Source organism: Buceros rhinoceros, unplaced genomic scaffold (assembly GCF_000710305.1).
Source record: "Buceros rhinoceros silvestris isolate BGI_N320 unplaced genomic scaffold, ASM71030v1 scaffold18684, whole genome shotgun sequence".
Classification (NCBI taxonomy): Eukaryota; Metazoa; Chordata; class Aves; order Bucerotiformes; family Bucerotidae; genus Buceros; species Buceros rhinoceros.
The window spans coordinates 50194-66543 of NW_010407969.1; the positions used below are offsets into that span (position 1 = coordinate 50194).

The 16350-nt window shown below is 42.0% G+C and overlaps 1 protein-coding gene across 1 annotated transcript in view; it reads left to right on the forward strand.

The window, feature by feature from the left end:
- Positions 1-15106, forward strand: part of LRCH3 (leucine-rich repeats and calponin homology (CH) domain containing 3) — a gene marked incomplete at its 5' end in the record, with an annotated part of 36611 nt that extends 21505 nt beyond the window's left edge. Inside the window, 6 exons of the mRNA XM_010134715.1 lie at positions 3421-3492; positions 4365-4413; positions 5645-5763; positions 7226-7363; positions 9356-9433; positions 14978-15106. Of these exons, the coding sequence (XP_010133017.1) occupies positions 3421-3492; positions 4365-4413; positions 5645-5763; positions 7226-7363; positions 9356-9433; positions 14978-15106 (585 nt within the window). The remainder of the gene's footprint in view (positions 1-3420; positions 3493-4364; positions 4414-5644; positions 5764-7225; positions 7364-9355; positions 9434-14977) is intronic.
- Between the last annotated feature and the right edge of the window lie 1244 nt (positions 15107-16350).

Genomic DNA, 16350 nt, shown 5'->3' on the forward strand with positions numbered 1-16350 from the left:
GAAAGACTGAACCAGCTTTGAAAGCAATAATTTATCTGTTCATTTTTCTTTTGATTCCTTGTGTGTTTCAGCAGCACTAAACTACAGTAGTATATGAAATACTGGGTTTTTGAACTGCTGAAGTATGATCTGCAGCTCTGTTTTGTAGTGGAAATACACGCTGTGTCTAATGATGACATATGCCAGGGCAGCTGTTTCTGGTAATTATTGTCACTGGAACATTAAGCCTTTGCTGGCTCATGAATTTGGAGCATTTTTGTTTCCACAAATGTATTTTTTATGGTAATAACATGAAAATGTTTATTAGTTTATTAGTCTTTCATAGGAGTTGAAATTACTGTTACATTTTTATATTCTGTGGCATTTCATTTGACATTTTCCCTGTCCTTATGGATTTGAAATTTAGCCACATCTAATTTCTGAGCATAGTTTTTCCCTCCACCAAAGTATAGAGGCATTTCATATCAAAATTCTGTTTGCTAATGGCAGTTTTCAGAACGCATTTTCCATTTACATAGTTTCTTCTTTTTTTCTCTCTCTGCATAAAGACTGCATGCAGTAGTGTAAGCTTTACCTTACAAAGCTTTAATACATTGAAACTTGCAGATAGTAAATTTAAAATTTAAAAAAAAAGAAGTTCTGCTAGATTTGCCACTAGCCTTATGGTGCGGGAATAACACTTTGTGGCAAAAGGGGAGGATATTACATAGAGGTATGGTAAAAGCTCTTTTGTTCAGCATTTCCCTCCTTACATCACAGCTCTCTGAACTGAGCAGTTGCTTTTCTTTGGCTCCAAGCAATGTTTTCAGCCCAGATCTAAGGGAAAGATCTAAAACATAGGAAGTCTAATGTGTAGTTAGAAGGCAAGAGAGCTTTCTGTTATTTTACTGTTTCCCTCTTCTGGTATTGTTACTGCTTTAACAAAAACTTTGTTAAAACCAAAATTTAAGTTGTGAATCTCCTTTTTGAATTCCTGCATCATGTTGGTGGTCTTGTCTTTCATCACTAATTAAAATTAAAATGTATACACATTGTGTAGGTTACTCTGACCATTTTCTTCTGTTTGTAAACAGTTTCAGGCCAGTCTGTGTGAACTCACAGGATGACTGTGAGCAGTTCAGTTCAGTTGTAAGTTGCTTTTACATACCTGCGCTTAGAAGCGGAGTTTGGCCGTAGTGCTTTATGGTGCACTGTGGTGGATTTCTGTGTGTTGACTTGTAATAGCCAGACTAACTGAAACACTGCTAAAGAATTGTAATCACTGGCCTCTCTTAAAAAATGTGCTATATACCTCAAAGTTCGATATGAGTCATATCCTGCTTGCTGGTCTCACAGTGGTAGTCCTGTTCGTTGCAGTTGAGATTACTTGTTGAGATAGTACAAGGCTTCAGACTTGGCTAATGATTTCAGCCTAGGTTGTTTATGAATCTCTTTTTTCTCCAAATACCTTGTTTTCTCCCAAACTGTCCCTTACAAGGTGAGTTCTGTGAAAGCAAAAAACACCCAAAACATTCTCTCAGATTGCTGCTCAGTTTCTCTGCTGTGAAGCCCGTGACATACTTGCTAAGCGCCAGGCAGCTGGCATGACCTCGTTCTTTCAGAACCTCTGTGTCATTGCTGCCTTGTGCTCCCTTCCTTGCATTGTGTTTTCTTCTTTTGGTCTCAGCATGGCCTGAGGCCATCTTGCTGTTAGTACATGGGATCTCTGAAAGGTTTTGTCTTAAGGCTTTTAGGCACCAGCGTGTTACTAATGATAATGGTATGGGTAAAGTAAGCAGGACTTGAATTGTGCTAACTTGTATCCTAGAGTCTTCACTCAGACCGTTGGCATCCATTTTTATATTCAAAGGTTTAATAATCAAATTTCCTTAAAATATCCTTATTTGGTTCGTGCAGAGTTCTGGTTGGGCTCTGCTTTGGCACTCCCTGTATCTGCAGTTGTTTCTGGCACGGGGAGATTTCTCTGACTTCAGTGCTAGACCTAGAGGCCAAGTGCAGCATGTGCAGTAGTGTGGTCAGTCTGAATGGCAGCAACCTGGTTCTTTTTGTTTTGTGGCTACCTTTTCTTACGGTTGTTTTTTGCCTCATTTCTTCCTTTCTTCCCTCTCTTTCTTTCCTTGCTGTCCCTGACAGAATGGCTTTGAGCCTCTCTTTGTGTTTGAGATTGACAGTAACACCAATACCATTAAAAGAAGGCCAGGGACTCGCAAACAGGTGAAGAGCATGCAGTGTGTTGCTGTTGTGATTGTCCTACCCTGTGGTGTGCTGTGTTCCCCTTCCCATCGCCCACTGCTGGGTACATGGATTCTAATGACTTCTTGTTAGTCTGCATCAAGGTTGTCTTGCTCTTTTCATACAGGAATAAACAGTTAATGTTAATGTTACAGACCACCTACTTCTGTTTTGTTTTACTGTTCTCATAAACTAGCCAGTGTTTTGCTTAAGTGATATTTTGAAACTCTTAAAAAAAATCCTGGTTTTTGCTCAGCACTGGTGTGGAGAAAGAGGCTGTCTTAATGATCAGTTGCATAGCGCCTAAAGATGTTTGTATTTAAGGCTTGCCCTGAGTATATCCTCTTCTTCTAGTCCTTCCTGTCTGTACTGTTCTCAAGGGGCAGAAAAGTTGTTGATCATTTTAAATACTAACTCGCCCAGGTGTGCTGTTCACGTGTGTAGAGATTTTAGGTGTTACTTTGGTGTTCTTTTCCTGTGCTGAACTGCCTCTTTGAGTGCTGTTTCAGAAAGTACAGTTTCATTCTGGAGTCACTCAGTCCTCAAATGTTAACGTTTGGATTGTGCTTTCAATGAGACAGAGAATTTGGCCTTCCAGATCCACCTGTCAGTGACAGATTGGCGTGCTGGAGCTCCTGTTCTGTAAACATGAGAGGTTGTTTATTTGGTTAGTTTTGATGTTGGTTATAATTGAAATTTGGCTGCACTTTGTGACAACACTAACTCTTCATACTGACCCTTTCCCAAGAGTTAGATTCCACCCACAGAATCTTACTCTGTGTGTAAATCACTGGAAACATTAAAAAGAAAGCTCTTTATTTTGAATAGTGGCTCAGAATGAACTGTTGTAGGGTTAAATTTCCTTTTGTCCCATGACATAGGTGTTACATTGGGTGTTGCTAAAAAGCTTTTACCTCACTTACTGTTATGAGTTCTGATTTTGACATCACTGTGTTGTGTGTAAAAGAAACATCGCACCTTCCAAGCTTACTAGCCGGCAGGACCAGGAGTGTAGGAAGGCCCTGAGTGTAGTTCAGCAAGTGTGTTTCTGTTGTCTGTGGGGTGTTCCTGAGAATGTGATGATCGTGACCTCTTCCTTTTTGTCTGCTGCATTCCACCTTTGTGCATGACCTGTCAGCTGTTTCCTAACACTGCTACTGCCTTCTCTTTCTTTCTTTCTGCATTCAGTCACTCTCAGGGTTGAATCAAGAAAGCTGTGCTACTACCCTGCCTAATGCTTCTACCTTCAGTCCTGTCAAGGTACCTCTTGCTATTATCATTCACCAGTAAAGCCAACAAAAAACTCTTGGATCCACACATCTGTTTTAACAGGTGTTGGTCTGTCAGCTTCTAATCAAAAGTTCAGGTAGGGTATGAATCCGATCTACCTGATTAAACTGTAGTAGGTATTACCTCATCTTAGCTTTGGGCTGTGTTTACAGGAAGCCTAAGCTATCAAAACATGGTAACCAGTCTGCTGCGAGGGGTTCTTGGTTGTCTTTGATTTTGCTTTTTCTGTACAAGATCATTTACTCTTGACGAGTTGAGTTCTTCAAAAGTGCTCTTGTATTCTTTACCAGTGTACTTTCAACTACAGATACCCTGTGTTTCTTTCTCGTCTGTGGAAGCTGCTATACTGAATGCATTCATCACAACAAGTCCTTAGTCTGTATAAGTGCTGTAGCAAAACCACAGAGGGTTTTGCTGGGGGGGGTGATGTTCAGTAAACAGCAGTTCAGCATTAAGTAAAGCTGTCAAAGAGGCGTCAGTGCTGCCGTAATGCCAGTTCTGCATGTTATTTGATTATCTGTTTTTCTGTGTCCCCTTTGCAAAGAGTGCTTTGAAAGCTTTAGTTGGAAGGAAGAGTAAACAAATATCTGTCTTTGCACAGTCAGTGCTGTTTCATCACTTTTTCCTCAGAAAAAAACAATTGTCATTTCTGAAAAAAAAATCTATCACTTTCTGCAGAGATGAGACTTGGGGAACAACATACTGTGTTTTTTCACAATTCTGTTCTTTTTTCTGAAACACACTGAAATGGATGGAGCCTTTTTAAAAACATAGCAAATTAAAATGTAGTCCCAGCTATTCGAGATGAGGACTATTTATACTCTTCTGCTTTTTGTCCACAGAGTGATGACAGATCTACCATCTCCCCTGGCTCACCTACCCCTCAGACAGGTAACAGGGAAAGGAAGAATGATTTCTGAAAATAAAATCAAAATGCCTGCTTGCTTATTTGTACTATGGAGAGAAGGGAGCATCTGTTCCCATCTCTGTATGTGGCACTGCTGTGCTTGAGAATTTTCCCAGTTATCTGAGTCCCCTTAGAAACATTTAAGGGAAGAGACAGCAGGGGTGTGAAGCACGTCCTCAGGCAGGGTGTAGGGTTGGGCTGGCTTAGGCCTTCCTACAGGCTTTGGCACACAGATGCATTCAGCAACAGTCAGAACAGTTGCTGGAATTGGTATGGAATTGGAATGTGCTTTGCATGCAAGTGTCCTTGGAAGTGCCTTTTCCTGCTCTGCGCTTTTACCATGCATGGCTCTCATTTATTTTGTCATTATTATGTTAAAATTTTTGGTTTGTTCTTTTTAATTACCACATTGCTGAACCCGTTTCCTAATTAAACTCTAACCATTTCCTTCTTCCTCCTTTCCTTTCCTGTGCCTTTCCACATTTGTTTAGTCCACCTTTCCCCTCCATATCCTGGCCATGCAGCCCCGCCTTCCTATAGAAACCCTTCCCAGCGACCTGAGAGTTTCCTTTTCCGAGCAGCTGTCAGGGATGAAGCAAAAAAAGGTAGGTTATATAGCTCAGAAAGCAGCTAGTTTTGCCAAGTTACATTAACATCTGCATTACCCAAATTTTGCATTGTTCTATTACTTCAGGTCATTATCATCAATCTCGAGTTCCATTTGTAGACACGTGACACTAAATACTTAGTGAAAGGGCAGTTTTTTATTTCGAGCTGTGAAATGTTCTTTTGTCATATTTGTGGGAATTTGTTCTTCCTAAAGAGAACCTAAAAAGATACCAAGGAAATGTCCCAAAAGCCTTCAACAACTGATGAAGTCAGATCAATAAATTTTGATTGCTCATATAGCAGAATTGCAATTTCTGTAGAAAGACTGAACTGTTTCAACATCCTCCATCTGGCAAAGCTTTATCCTCCTTTGTAAATGATTATTATCCAACAGAATCTAAACAGAAAGGAAACAGTGTGAAAGAACACCTCATTTAGAGTGGTCGATCATTAGTTTGATAAATAATCAAATGAAAGAAGCAGATTAGTGAAGAGGAATGCACTGCACCCATTCTGGAACCTTCTGTGTGCATGTGTAGTACAGCACTGGCGGATGAGCAGCCAAACTGTGGTTAGTGATTTTCTTTCTTGATGCTGCTTTTTTAGCTGTTTCTTCATCTTCTACCCGTGCCTTGTCTCCTGCTAATGATTCTGCAGACCCCAGAGTAAGGAAAAACTCCAAACAGCGAGAGGAGGAGCTGGAGCTAATAGAGCAGCTACGTAAGGTAAGTACTGCCAGGAGCCAGGGTGTGGACATCTTGGTAAATGCCTTGTGTGCACCCTGCGAAATCTGTCCCTGTGTTTTGGACCGATTTCACTGAACCGGTACAGTGCATAGTAAACAAAAACTAAATGGCCCAGTCCAGCCTGAGTGGTTCTTTCAGATGGATGAAGTGGCTTTCGCCTTGGGGTTTGTGGTGGGTGAAGTCAGCTTCAGATTCTGTAAGAATAACTATGCTGACTCCTGCTTCTGCTTTTGAAATGAATGTGTGCTTGCTTTCTTCCTTATCAGCCTTCGCACTTGTAAGGAACTCCTTTGAAAGCTGCCTTACTGTCTTTCTTTTAATCCCTTTTTTAAAACTCCTCTTTGCTGTAAAGCCCGCAGAAAAGCAGATGGAGTGCAGAGGCTACTGCCAGTCATGCTGACAGCTCAGTTCCTTGTGTGCTCTGGATCCATCTACTGATTCTTGCCTTATCCTTAGTTAACTGCATAACATCTTAGGCACAAATATTCCTTATACTCATATGCCTACTTTGTGCCTAGGTACAATGACAATACACGTGAATATTGAAAATGCCACATGGCATTGAGGTACTTGCCCCATGCTTTGCCCGGCTTGTTTCTGGAGAGCATGAAGGGATTCCTTGAGATGCTCTAATTAGCTATTTGAACTTCTCCAAGAAAAAAGAATTCCCGCTTGTTAAAGCTGATTTTAAAAGCCATAAGCATCCCAGATGGACAGAGAATTCCTTCTTTTTTGTAAATTTTAAAGTAAGGACAATCTCCTTTCTCTGAAAGGAGAAAGTTATCTTAAAACAAAACTAAACCTGGCACTCTTTGCAGAGCCTCTTACCAGAGTGCTTTGTAAGTAGTCTGTCTCTTGTTCTACTTCCTGTGTAAGCTTAAATCTTTTTTTTAACACTTAAAAGCAGCTAAAGCTTCAGTGAAATTCATGCAGCATTTGAAATAAGATTAAAATCCTTGAATTTTTTTTTAATTCCCTTACACAAATGCTGACTACCTCATTTTTGTAGAACTATTTATGCCACGTAGTTCAGGGTTTTCCTTACAAGCAAAAATGTTTTCTTGACTTTTAACTGTGGTGTCCTCCAACCCACAAAGACAGGTATGTTCACTTCCATTGGCTGAACCATTCTCTGAGACTATGTAGGGTTAGGAATAATGTTCCTAGACCCCGATTACCATTATTTTTTAATAATGGCTGTAGTAGTCCTTTGTGCTGTACAATGAAAATTGTTCATCACTGAAGTCAGCTGCTCCCAGATTGTGGTCATCTCTGGACCACAGTATTGCACCAGGCTTTCCTTGATGTTATTCAGAAAGCTGACCGGAAATGTCACGAGGATGGACAGAGCACTCTGCCACTTATAAAATGTTCTGCAGAGTGAAACAGTTGGAGGAAACCACCATTTACTTGTTGTATGTCTGTGTTCATTTTTCTACAGAATATAGAATCACGGTTGAAAGTGTCATTGCCCAGTGATCTTGGAGCAGCTCTCACCGACGGTGTCGTTCTGTGCCATTTAGCTAATCACGTGCGTCCCCGATCTGTTCCCAGCATTCACGTCCCCTCACCTGCTGTTGTAAGTATGTGATAATGGTAATATTTTACAGGTGTCCAAAAGAACAGCCAGCAAAGTCCTGTTACCCAGACAAATGCTAAATCCAGCATTCTCCTCTGTGAACATGCATGACAAAAAAAGAACCATCTGTTCTGTCTAAAAAAGGTCTATAGTGCCTTTAAAAGCTATTACATTTGGGGGTTTTCTAAATTTAAATGAAGTCATTTCTAACATTGTGAGAAAAAGTTTTCAGGTGCTCTCTATGTTAACATGAAAACTAGTGAAATAAGAAGCATTTCAGCATGAGAACTGAAATAGGATATTTCAAAAGATCAAAAGGTTTGAGAAGTTCAGGAAAACACAGAGTAAGGAAATAGAATGTTCTGTACAACGTTTAGGATCTCACTACACGACAGTGTCTCCCTTAACTGCGGTGTCTCTGGAAAGCAGTGAAGATGGATCTGTTTCTGGATGCATTACCGTGTATCATGTAGAAAGCACAGAGCTAGAGAAGGGTCAAGAGCTGTGAAATAATGACAGATTTTTTTTTTTTACCTACTACGTATTTGTGGAAGTCAAAGTTCAGTGAAAATCTTTAGGGTCTGCTATTTGAAAGTGGTGTGGACAGGCAGATCGCTTGTTACACACTGGTAAGTTGTACGAATAAGGAAAAAAACAAAGTTTGTTCTTGGGGCAGAAGTGGAAACATGCATGTCTTGTTTGCTTTTCCTTCTTCTGGAGTCAGTCTATGTATTGGTTGGAATTTGAACTGGTGCTTACAGGGCTGCCCGCTGTATCGTTGTGGTTCCTCCCCCTTGGATCACTGTGCACCAGCAGATCTCCATTACTTTGAAAACGATTGAACTGGACACGCCAGCGTTTTAGGCAGATTGTAGACTCATTAAAGCATACAGCTGCTGTTCAGATGACTTGCATCATTGAGAATATCTTTCCAGTGGCCTGGTTTTACGTGCCGTTGAATGTCTTGTGTTAGGAATCAGATCATGGCTTTGTCATATAAATCCCAGGGAAGAGACAGCCTTTAGCTGCACGGCTCCAGCAGCAGAAGAGGCGTCATGTCATTCCTCAGTCACAATGTGATCTTTGTATTCCCTTCGTCCTTTGGGAGAAATAAGTCATCACTACCCTTTAACCTGCTTTCTTGGTGGGGAAATAGGGCACACTGAGAGGACAGAGCAGAAACCCCACCACTTACAGAGGAGTGTTGAACCCGCAGACGCTATTGCCTGCTGCTATGGAGACTGTGGGTAGCTTGTTCAGAGGAGCAGGAAGCTTGTGTCTCTTTAACCAATAAAGAATGAGCTTCAAGAATGGAAGCAAGACAGAGCCTGTGCTGTGGTATGTGTGTAGAGGTGTGAAAGCTGACTGTAGCAAAAAGCTTGTGTGGAAAAAATGCCAGTGAGTGCAATTCAGCTACATCAAACACACCTACACGAGGCTGACAAGCAGCAAGCTTTGGTTTCAGTCTTCTTCCATTATCTTCTGGTTTCATCCAGCCTTCATATTTTTATCTCTTTGTTATCAAAATATGGTTTGAAATTTATATATTTTGGTATTATACTTGGTATTAATCCAGAACAGATTCCAGATTTCTTCATATCATGAAATTGTTCTGAAATCATAGCATGGGAGCCATCTCTGTTGTGTTTCAGTCAAAATATGTTTTTAAAATAATCATACTCTAGTCACTGAAAGTGTTAGCCAGTTTTACATATCACATGTATAAATATTGCACAACTTAGAACTGTCTTTTTAAAAAAATATTCAGCATCCATAAATTAGCTTTTCATTAAATAACTTTGAAATTTGGGCTTTTTTCTAGAGAAAAGCAAACTTCAACAGAGCCTGCTTTGAATTAGACAAGCTTGTGTCAGTGCAGTATATTTTTGGCAAAGATGTTTATGGAGAGTTTTCTTTAAATAAAAAGTAAAGAACTTGTAAAATCCAGCCAATTAAGAGCACTGTGTGTCTGCCTCCTTTACCTCTTTGCAGCCTAAACTTACAATGGCAAAATGCAGACGGAACGTGGAGAACTTCTTGGATGCTTGCAGAAGGATTGGAGTGCCTCAGGTACGTATTTCTGCTCTCCTGACAGAACGTTTCAGGTACCATTTTGTATGATGCTTCAGGAAAAAAAAACCCTCTTTGAAAGATCGGATGAAAACTGAGTGATTGCAAGTTCAGAAGGTTGCAGGTATAAGCGATGCCTTGCAGCGTAGATCATAGTTCCCTTGCTTTGTCTTCCAGAGCAGAATGAAGTCAGACACCGTTTATCAGACAGAGGTCTGATTCACTTACTTCTCTGCCTCACATTCATAATAGTTGATGCAGCTGAGCCACCCTTAAGAGCTGCAAGCTATTTCTATCAAAACAATTACATTATCTCGAGATTAGATATTTGACAGCTTAAAACTGGGATAGAATTTGGATGATGTTTTGCATGCGATTACTTTTATCCCAGAGCTTTTTGTGTTCCTTCAGAATGATTCTCCTCTGTGGATGTCTTTACTGTCTTACCAACAAGTCGTAGCATTGCTGGCCTTTCTCTGATGGTAGCTATCTTTGCATAGATCCTGATTCTTCTGTTATGTACCAGTGGTAGAAGTCTGTCTTCTGGTATTCCTTGTCCCCTGCTGAAACCTGGAAGAGCTGGGAGGTGGGACCCTGTAAAATAGCCCACCTGAGTCCAGTCATCCTGATTTATGCTGTCCTGTCCTTTCCACTTTGTCTTGCTCAGCAGTTGTCCAGTACAAATAGTTTTGATATGTCACATTTTTCTTTATTTTTCTTAATTCTTAATCAGAGTTCATTAATTGGTTTGGTTTCTTACACTGCTAAGCATTAGCGTTGCTGTTATAGGTGCTGGTTTTTTCTTTTGTATTGTGAAAGGGAAAGGTAGACCCGGTGACTCATTTCGCAGCTATTTCGAACAGCAAGCTCTTGAGTCAGTCATGCCGTATGTTCTGGTGTTTTCAGGTAGCTTCACCTGCAGGCGTTAGAGCACGTTTATTTATTGAGCTGCCTGGCAATCTCACATTTCAGTGGTGAATCACGTTGGAGCGTGTTAGGGAGTTGTAAGTGATCGTTAGTACTTTGCGATCCTGCCCTGTTTTGGTCCCCTAGGAAGCTTCAGACTTTGCCTCCCAGCAGAACTGCACAATATAAATTCACCTGGGGTAAAATTGTTCAATTCCTTCCCAGCTTCGCTGTGTAGAGCTCCCTCAGATAGGAAGTTGCGATTTTAGTGGGATTAAAGTACAGAGCAGATGACTGAAATGACCCACTTTTAAAAACAAGCAAACAAAAAAAGACACTTGAGAGGAATTCCCGTGTGGACCCCGGCTGCTGCCTCTGCTGCCCCTACTGTCTAGGTGTATAGACCCTCCTGAACTTCTCCTATTTCTTGCTTTAATTTGGAAGGGTTCAGGGAGGGTGTCTCTGGGGAAACTTACTGCAGTACCCTCACCTGAACTCTAAAGTCGCTCTCACATGTCCACGTGACATATCTACTGAGATGTGATCGTAAGATACCTGTTATGCGTATGCAAGAATGACGTGGCAGCCTCCTGTATTTTTCTTGAAAAGATTGTCTCCAGGTATTTCCTTTCATTTAAATTCTATTTACAAAAATAAAAGGCTCTCTCTGTAGAAATACTTTCCTTCTACGAGGAGGGTATATTAGAAAATGCTGATGACAGGCACACAGTGGAGCAGCCATTTCTATAGGACTTGGCATCAAAAGAAACTGACAGTTGAGCAGGTTAAGTGCATCTAGATTTCACTGGTCTACAGCAGTCACCTGTGTGAAAGGGAGGGAAAAGATACCCAGTAGCAATAGTTACAGAACACTTAAACTCTAATTAGTAATAGATATTTCTGCAGGATACCGCATTCAAGTATCAGTTACCCATGAATAATCCCTTGTCCCACTGTTTTCATTAACTGTGGTATGTGTGGAGGCTGGGCTTTGGTGAGTACTCGGTGTCAAGAGCATCTCAGAACCCTGTAGCCCCTACATTTCCCCTAGAGAAAAATGGTTTTCACTAAGGCATGTGTGAAGTGCTGCATTTTTAACAACAAGGGCTGTTAGGTGTTCGAGCTGTGCTGGTGACAGGCACCTCCCTGAACACTAAATGTCCGTGTTCAGTGAGTTCCATGCAGTGGGAGCATTGCAGATTGCTCTGTGAGAATCAGCCAGCTGAGATAATGCTTCTCGAAGATGCAGGTTTTATCTGAGATGTCTGATGACTGACTGCTTCGTGGATGTTGCTATGGCTAACTGACTGACCTTTTTTTTCTGTCTGTTTTCCCTTCCTGCTCACACACTCTGGACAGGACAATCTTTGTTCCCCTTCTGACATTCTTCAGCTAAACCTCAGCGTTAAAAGAACAGTTGAGACTCTTCTTTCCCTGGGGACAGATTCAGAAGAATCCAGTCTTGTCTCCCTTTCCGTTCAGCTCTGGGGCTTTGTGGTGTTTTACTGTACTCTAATGCTAACGCTCTGTATGTTCTATCGCTGGGTCTTTTTTCTCTAGCTGAAGGATAGTGTTGCAGCTTCCTCCCTCCATCACTCCGGTGCTCGGGAAGGGGGTTTGTTTTGTGTCAAGACTGTGTGTATGAAGTACTTGCTTTCCCACTGGTGGGACAGAGGTGATGAGGACAATGTGTAAACACGTTGGTACACCCACACGACCACCTGTGACATAATTCATATGTATTTGCTGTGTCATGTTCAGCAGATAAAATGCTTTTACAAGGGAGGAGGTGCTCTCCATGGGCCCTCTCAGAGCAAGGGATGTGTGGGTACACGCTGTAGACCGCTGACGAGTGATGTAGTGCTGGGGAAAACTGCATGGTCAGCGTGTGCCTCAGTTTCCCCATCTGTATAATGGGAATTGCACCCACTTTGCTTGAGGATTATCTGATGAAAAATGTTAAACAATGCAAAGTATTTTTTTCAACATCAGTGTTCTTGATGAGATCTCACGGTCTTAGGAGACATGGTCTGGTAAGCTTTGTTCACGGGACTTTGTAACCGATTCTTTTTTTTCTTACCCACGGTCCCTTATCCTGCTTCTGAGAGCATTTGATGTCTCACGTGTCGACTGTGGTGTATTACTTTGAGTGAGGATTTTTGAAATAACTGTCAGTGAATCCTCAGCTACTTGAGATCAAGCAGGAAATTTTCAGAGAAATTAATCTCTTCAACAGCTTTGAGAGAAAAAGTTTTTGGCACAGAGGGAAAAAATCTTTTAAGTCCCTGTTATACACCACAGAGTGCCACAGCATTTTACTGTCCTCTGGATAAACTTAACAAAAACCTCTTGAGTTACCACTTGATTGTGGGCACCCCAGCCCATGCTTGTTCCGTGTTTACTCCCTCTTCCTCTTACCCTGTCGTTTTCAGAAACCTCTGTAACATACAGCTGCAGAAATGCAAGTCCTGGCTGCATGATCACTTTTCACTGTTCTACAAAACTCAGGTAGTCTTCCACAAAGCTTCAAAGCTTTTCCCTCTCCAGGAAAAGCATGCTGGTGCTTTAATGCTTTAATGTCTCAGGGACCGCTCAGAACTTCAGGGCACGCCCCACGCAGCGTGCAAAAGACCATGTCTCCTGAGAGTGTAGATTGATTCAGGGAACTCTGCTCAGAGACCAGGGACAGGTAAGTGTTAAGTAAAACAGCCGTTCCAGTGTGTTCTCAGTAAATTTCTGTTCTGTCTGAAAATAAGTCCATGGCTCATCCGCGCCGCGTGCGTGGTGTTAGTCTGGCAACGGCTCTGAAGCACAGTTCGAGATACACAGGAGTTTAGTTACAGATGTGGTCGCTACCAGTAAAAATGTGTTACGTGTACGTGGGTCTCACAAGCTCTTGTAACGTGGAGCGAGTATTTAACAAAGGAGTGAGTAGAGGAGCCAGTGCCCTCTTTCCACATCACACAAAGCGTTCTGTCCAAGCAAAACATTGCTGAGGAGAGAGGGGACCTTTGACAGGGGAGATTGGTGTATTTTTAAATAAGCTATTTTTGCACTGCTTACTGGTATGAACTAAAACGAACTCGGTTCCAATGTTTCTTACCTTCTAACGAACACTGTGATAAAAGCTGCAAGGGGTTTTACACTAACAGTGCCTTCTGGTTGTTAAATTCCGTTTGTCATGACTGTCTGTGGTCTGGAGTCATTCCAAAGCTTTTCCCCTTATCTATTTGCATATGTAAAAATAAAGATAAGGTATACTTGCCCAAGTTTACAGGTATTTTCTCAAAAAGCACACTTTTTTTCCAAAATAACATAATTTTGCTGGGAAAAAAGTGTATTTCAGTCTGATTATATGGGTTACTGTGAGAATTTCAGTCTGGGTTCATTGGTTTTCTCTCCACTCTGAGCTTTGCGGGAGAAACGTTGGCTGCCACTGTTTATGCTGAAGGATTTCTTTGACATCAAACACCAGTAAAGATTCAGAGAGTGGAGAAATGCAGGATGCTGCGAAAATAACACGTGAAAAATGATCTCTGTAGCTCTGTAGGAAGGACACGCTTTGGTTATTTGATACAGAGAACTGTGGGACGTGTATTGTTCCTGTTGTGGAGTGAGGACGGCCAGGATGTGCCAAGGACTTACGTAGGATGAGGCTTTAAATCCACCTTAGACTGAGAATAGCACAATTCTTAATAAACACTTTGAAACCTCCTTTTGCATGTTGCGTATTCCTCTTATTGCTCAGGATGGCTTCAGAGGGACCCTCCCAGGCAGGGCCGCTTCTGCGAGGTGAGCTCGCCCATCACACAGGCCGGGGGATGTCTGTGAACACACTGTCGATTTCTCAGTGCCTTCAACAGGAGAAATGGCATTTTCGACACCTATGATCAAAGTTATTTCAGTCAGACATAGAAGCAAGTCTTTTTTATTTTTCTTGTATAAAACTATTTGTGCTTTCTGCTCGTTTCATCCTTCCAAAGGCTTTTTGTAATGCTAGAGATCAGCATGTACATATGGACAGGAGGCCTTCAGGAGGGCAGCATCTCATGGGATGAGAAGTGCTTTAAGTATGACGTTCCCTCTTAGACTTGTTGCACAGCGTTTCCACAGCACATTCTGGTGTTTCATTCTCTGCTTTAAAGCAGATCTTTCCTCATGTTTAGCAGCGAAACAGCCTCACTGCGCAAGGACTCCCTCACGCAGGCAGTTGTGTTTTGAGAAGGAAGCTGTGGTTCCTCTCCTGCACCGGCTGGCAGCAGGTTCATCACCTTGGAGCAAGTTTTCCTGCTCCTTAAGTTCATCTACTTGTGGTTTCATAGACTGCTGCTGTTTCAGTGTGGGCAGAGATAGAAGTCAATTCTCTATTCCCCGCTTCTCCCACAATCCTTTTTCAAGTTTATTTGTACAGTTTTCCAATACACAAACACAAGAGTTACCACCCCAGGGCCTCCTCTTTGAGCAGTCGTGTCCCCAGTTCTCTAGTCACAAGCAGAAATTCCATTCCATTCCTGTGTGCGTGCTGTAGCTGTCCATAACATTTCATATTTCAGTCACCTTTTGCTTAATTTTTTTTTTCTTTTCAGTTGAGTGTTTTTCATCCATTTTGTTTTTGTCTTTGTTTTGTTCCCCATTCAGGAGCAATTATGTTTGCCTCTACATATTTTAGAAGAGAAGGGTTTGACACAGGTAGCTGTGACTGTCCAGGCGCTCCTGGAGCTGGCACCCCCAAAGCAGCAGCAACTTCACCACTTGTCTGCTGTGTAAAGACCTCCAGGACCTTTTGGGTTACCTTGGCTAAGCAGAAGGACATGAAGACTTTACTGCCCACGCAGTGCATCCAAACACACAGAGCTCTGTTCTAAGGAAAGGAGTTCCCGAGATTCCTGACAGGAATGTTTTACTGCATTTCTCCATTTTTTTGGAGATCACAACAGCTTCCAATAACATTTTTATTATCGGTATTTTTGCCCCTTATTTAAAAAACAAGCAAACAAACAAAGAAAGAGTTCCTTGGGAGGAGAGCAGGGAGTTCTGGTGGCTGACTGTTGGAGCCAGCTGCAGAAACTGACCTTGTAGACCCAAGACACGTGGGTAGAGTTTGAGAAGCGATTCTGAGGGGAATTGGTTTGCTTTTAAAAAAAAAAAAAAGGGGGGGGGGGGTTCTGCGGCGCTCCACTCCCTCAGAAAAAAGGGAGTGGTGAAGCCTTTGGGGGAATGGTGTTGTAAAAAAAAAAAAAAAAAGGGGGGGGGGGTGTTTCTGCAGTGGGCATGTGGGGAGTGAAATGTCTTTCCTTCCCCGCAGGGTTCAAAGAAAGGGGATTCCTTTGCTTCCAAAGAACAACGGCTATTTCTGTTCTATATAAAAAAATTGCAACACACAATCTTCACCTGCAGTGTTCGATTACAGGGTCGAACCTCTTGCAGCTGTAACTTGTTGCTGTGTTCTCATTACCTAAAATCTGAGGGGGGGGAAAAAAAGGATTAACTTTTTTCCCAAGGGAAAAATGCTGCGTGTTTTCTCCACAAGAAACATCTTAGTAAAAGATTCTAAACCAGAACTGTTCAAATTATGTTAATGACATGAGCGTTCTTGCTGGGTTCACTTTCTGTTTGGGTTTTAAGGTGTCTTTATCTGGGTATTTTTCTAACATCAGTGGAGGGAGATCTCCTGTGTCCTCTCACCTCCCCCCCGGTCACACAGGGTTGTGTTTGGTCACTCAGCAGTTTTGTCCAGTGATGACTAGATGTCACCGAGAACCGTGTATGTGTTTTCACTGCCGCATGAGGAATTAGGAACCCTTTATCAAATAATTCCTTTATTAGGGGCTGAAGCATCCCGGACCTGCCAGCACTGGTGAGTGTCCCCGCCACGGAGACATTAATTGTTGTAAAAACACAGTGTGCGTGTCCACGGGTGGGCTGCATGCTGCCAAGGCAGCAGCCTGTGGCCAAAGGTACCTTCTGTTTGTCGCTTTAACAAGGCTTTAATAAACAAAGCCTGTTACCAT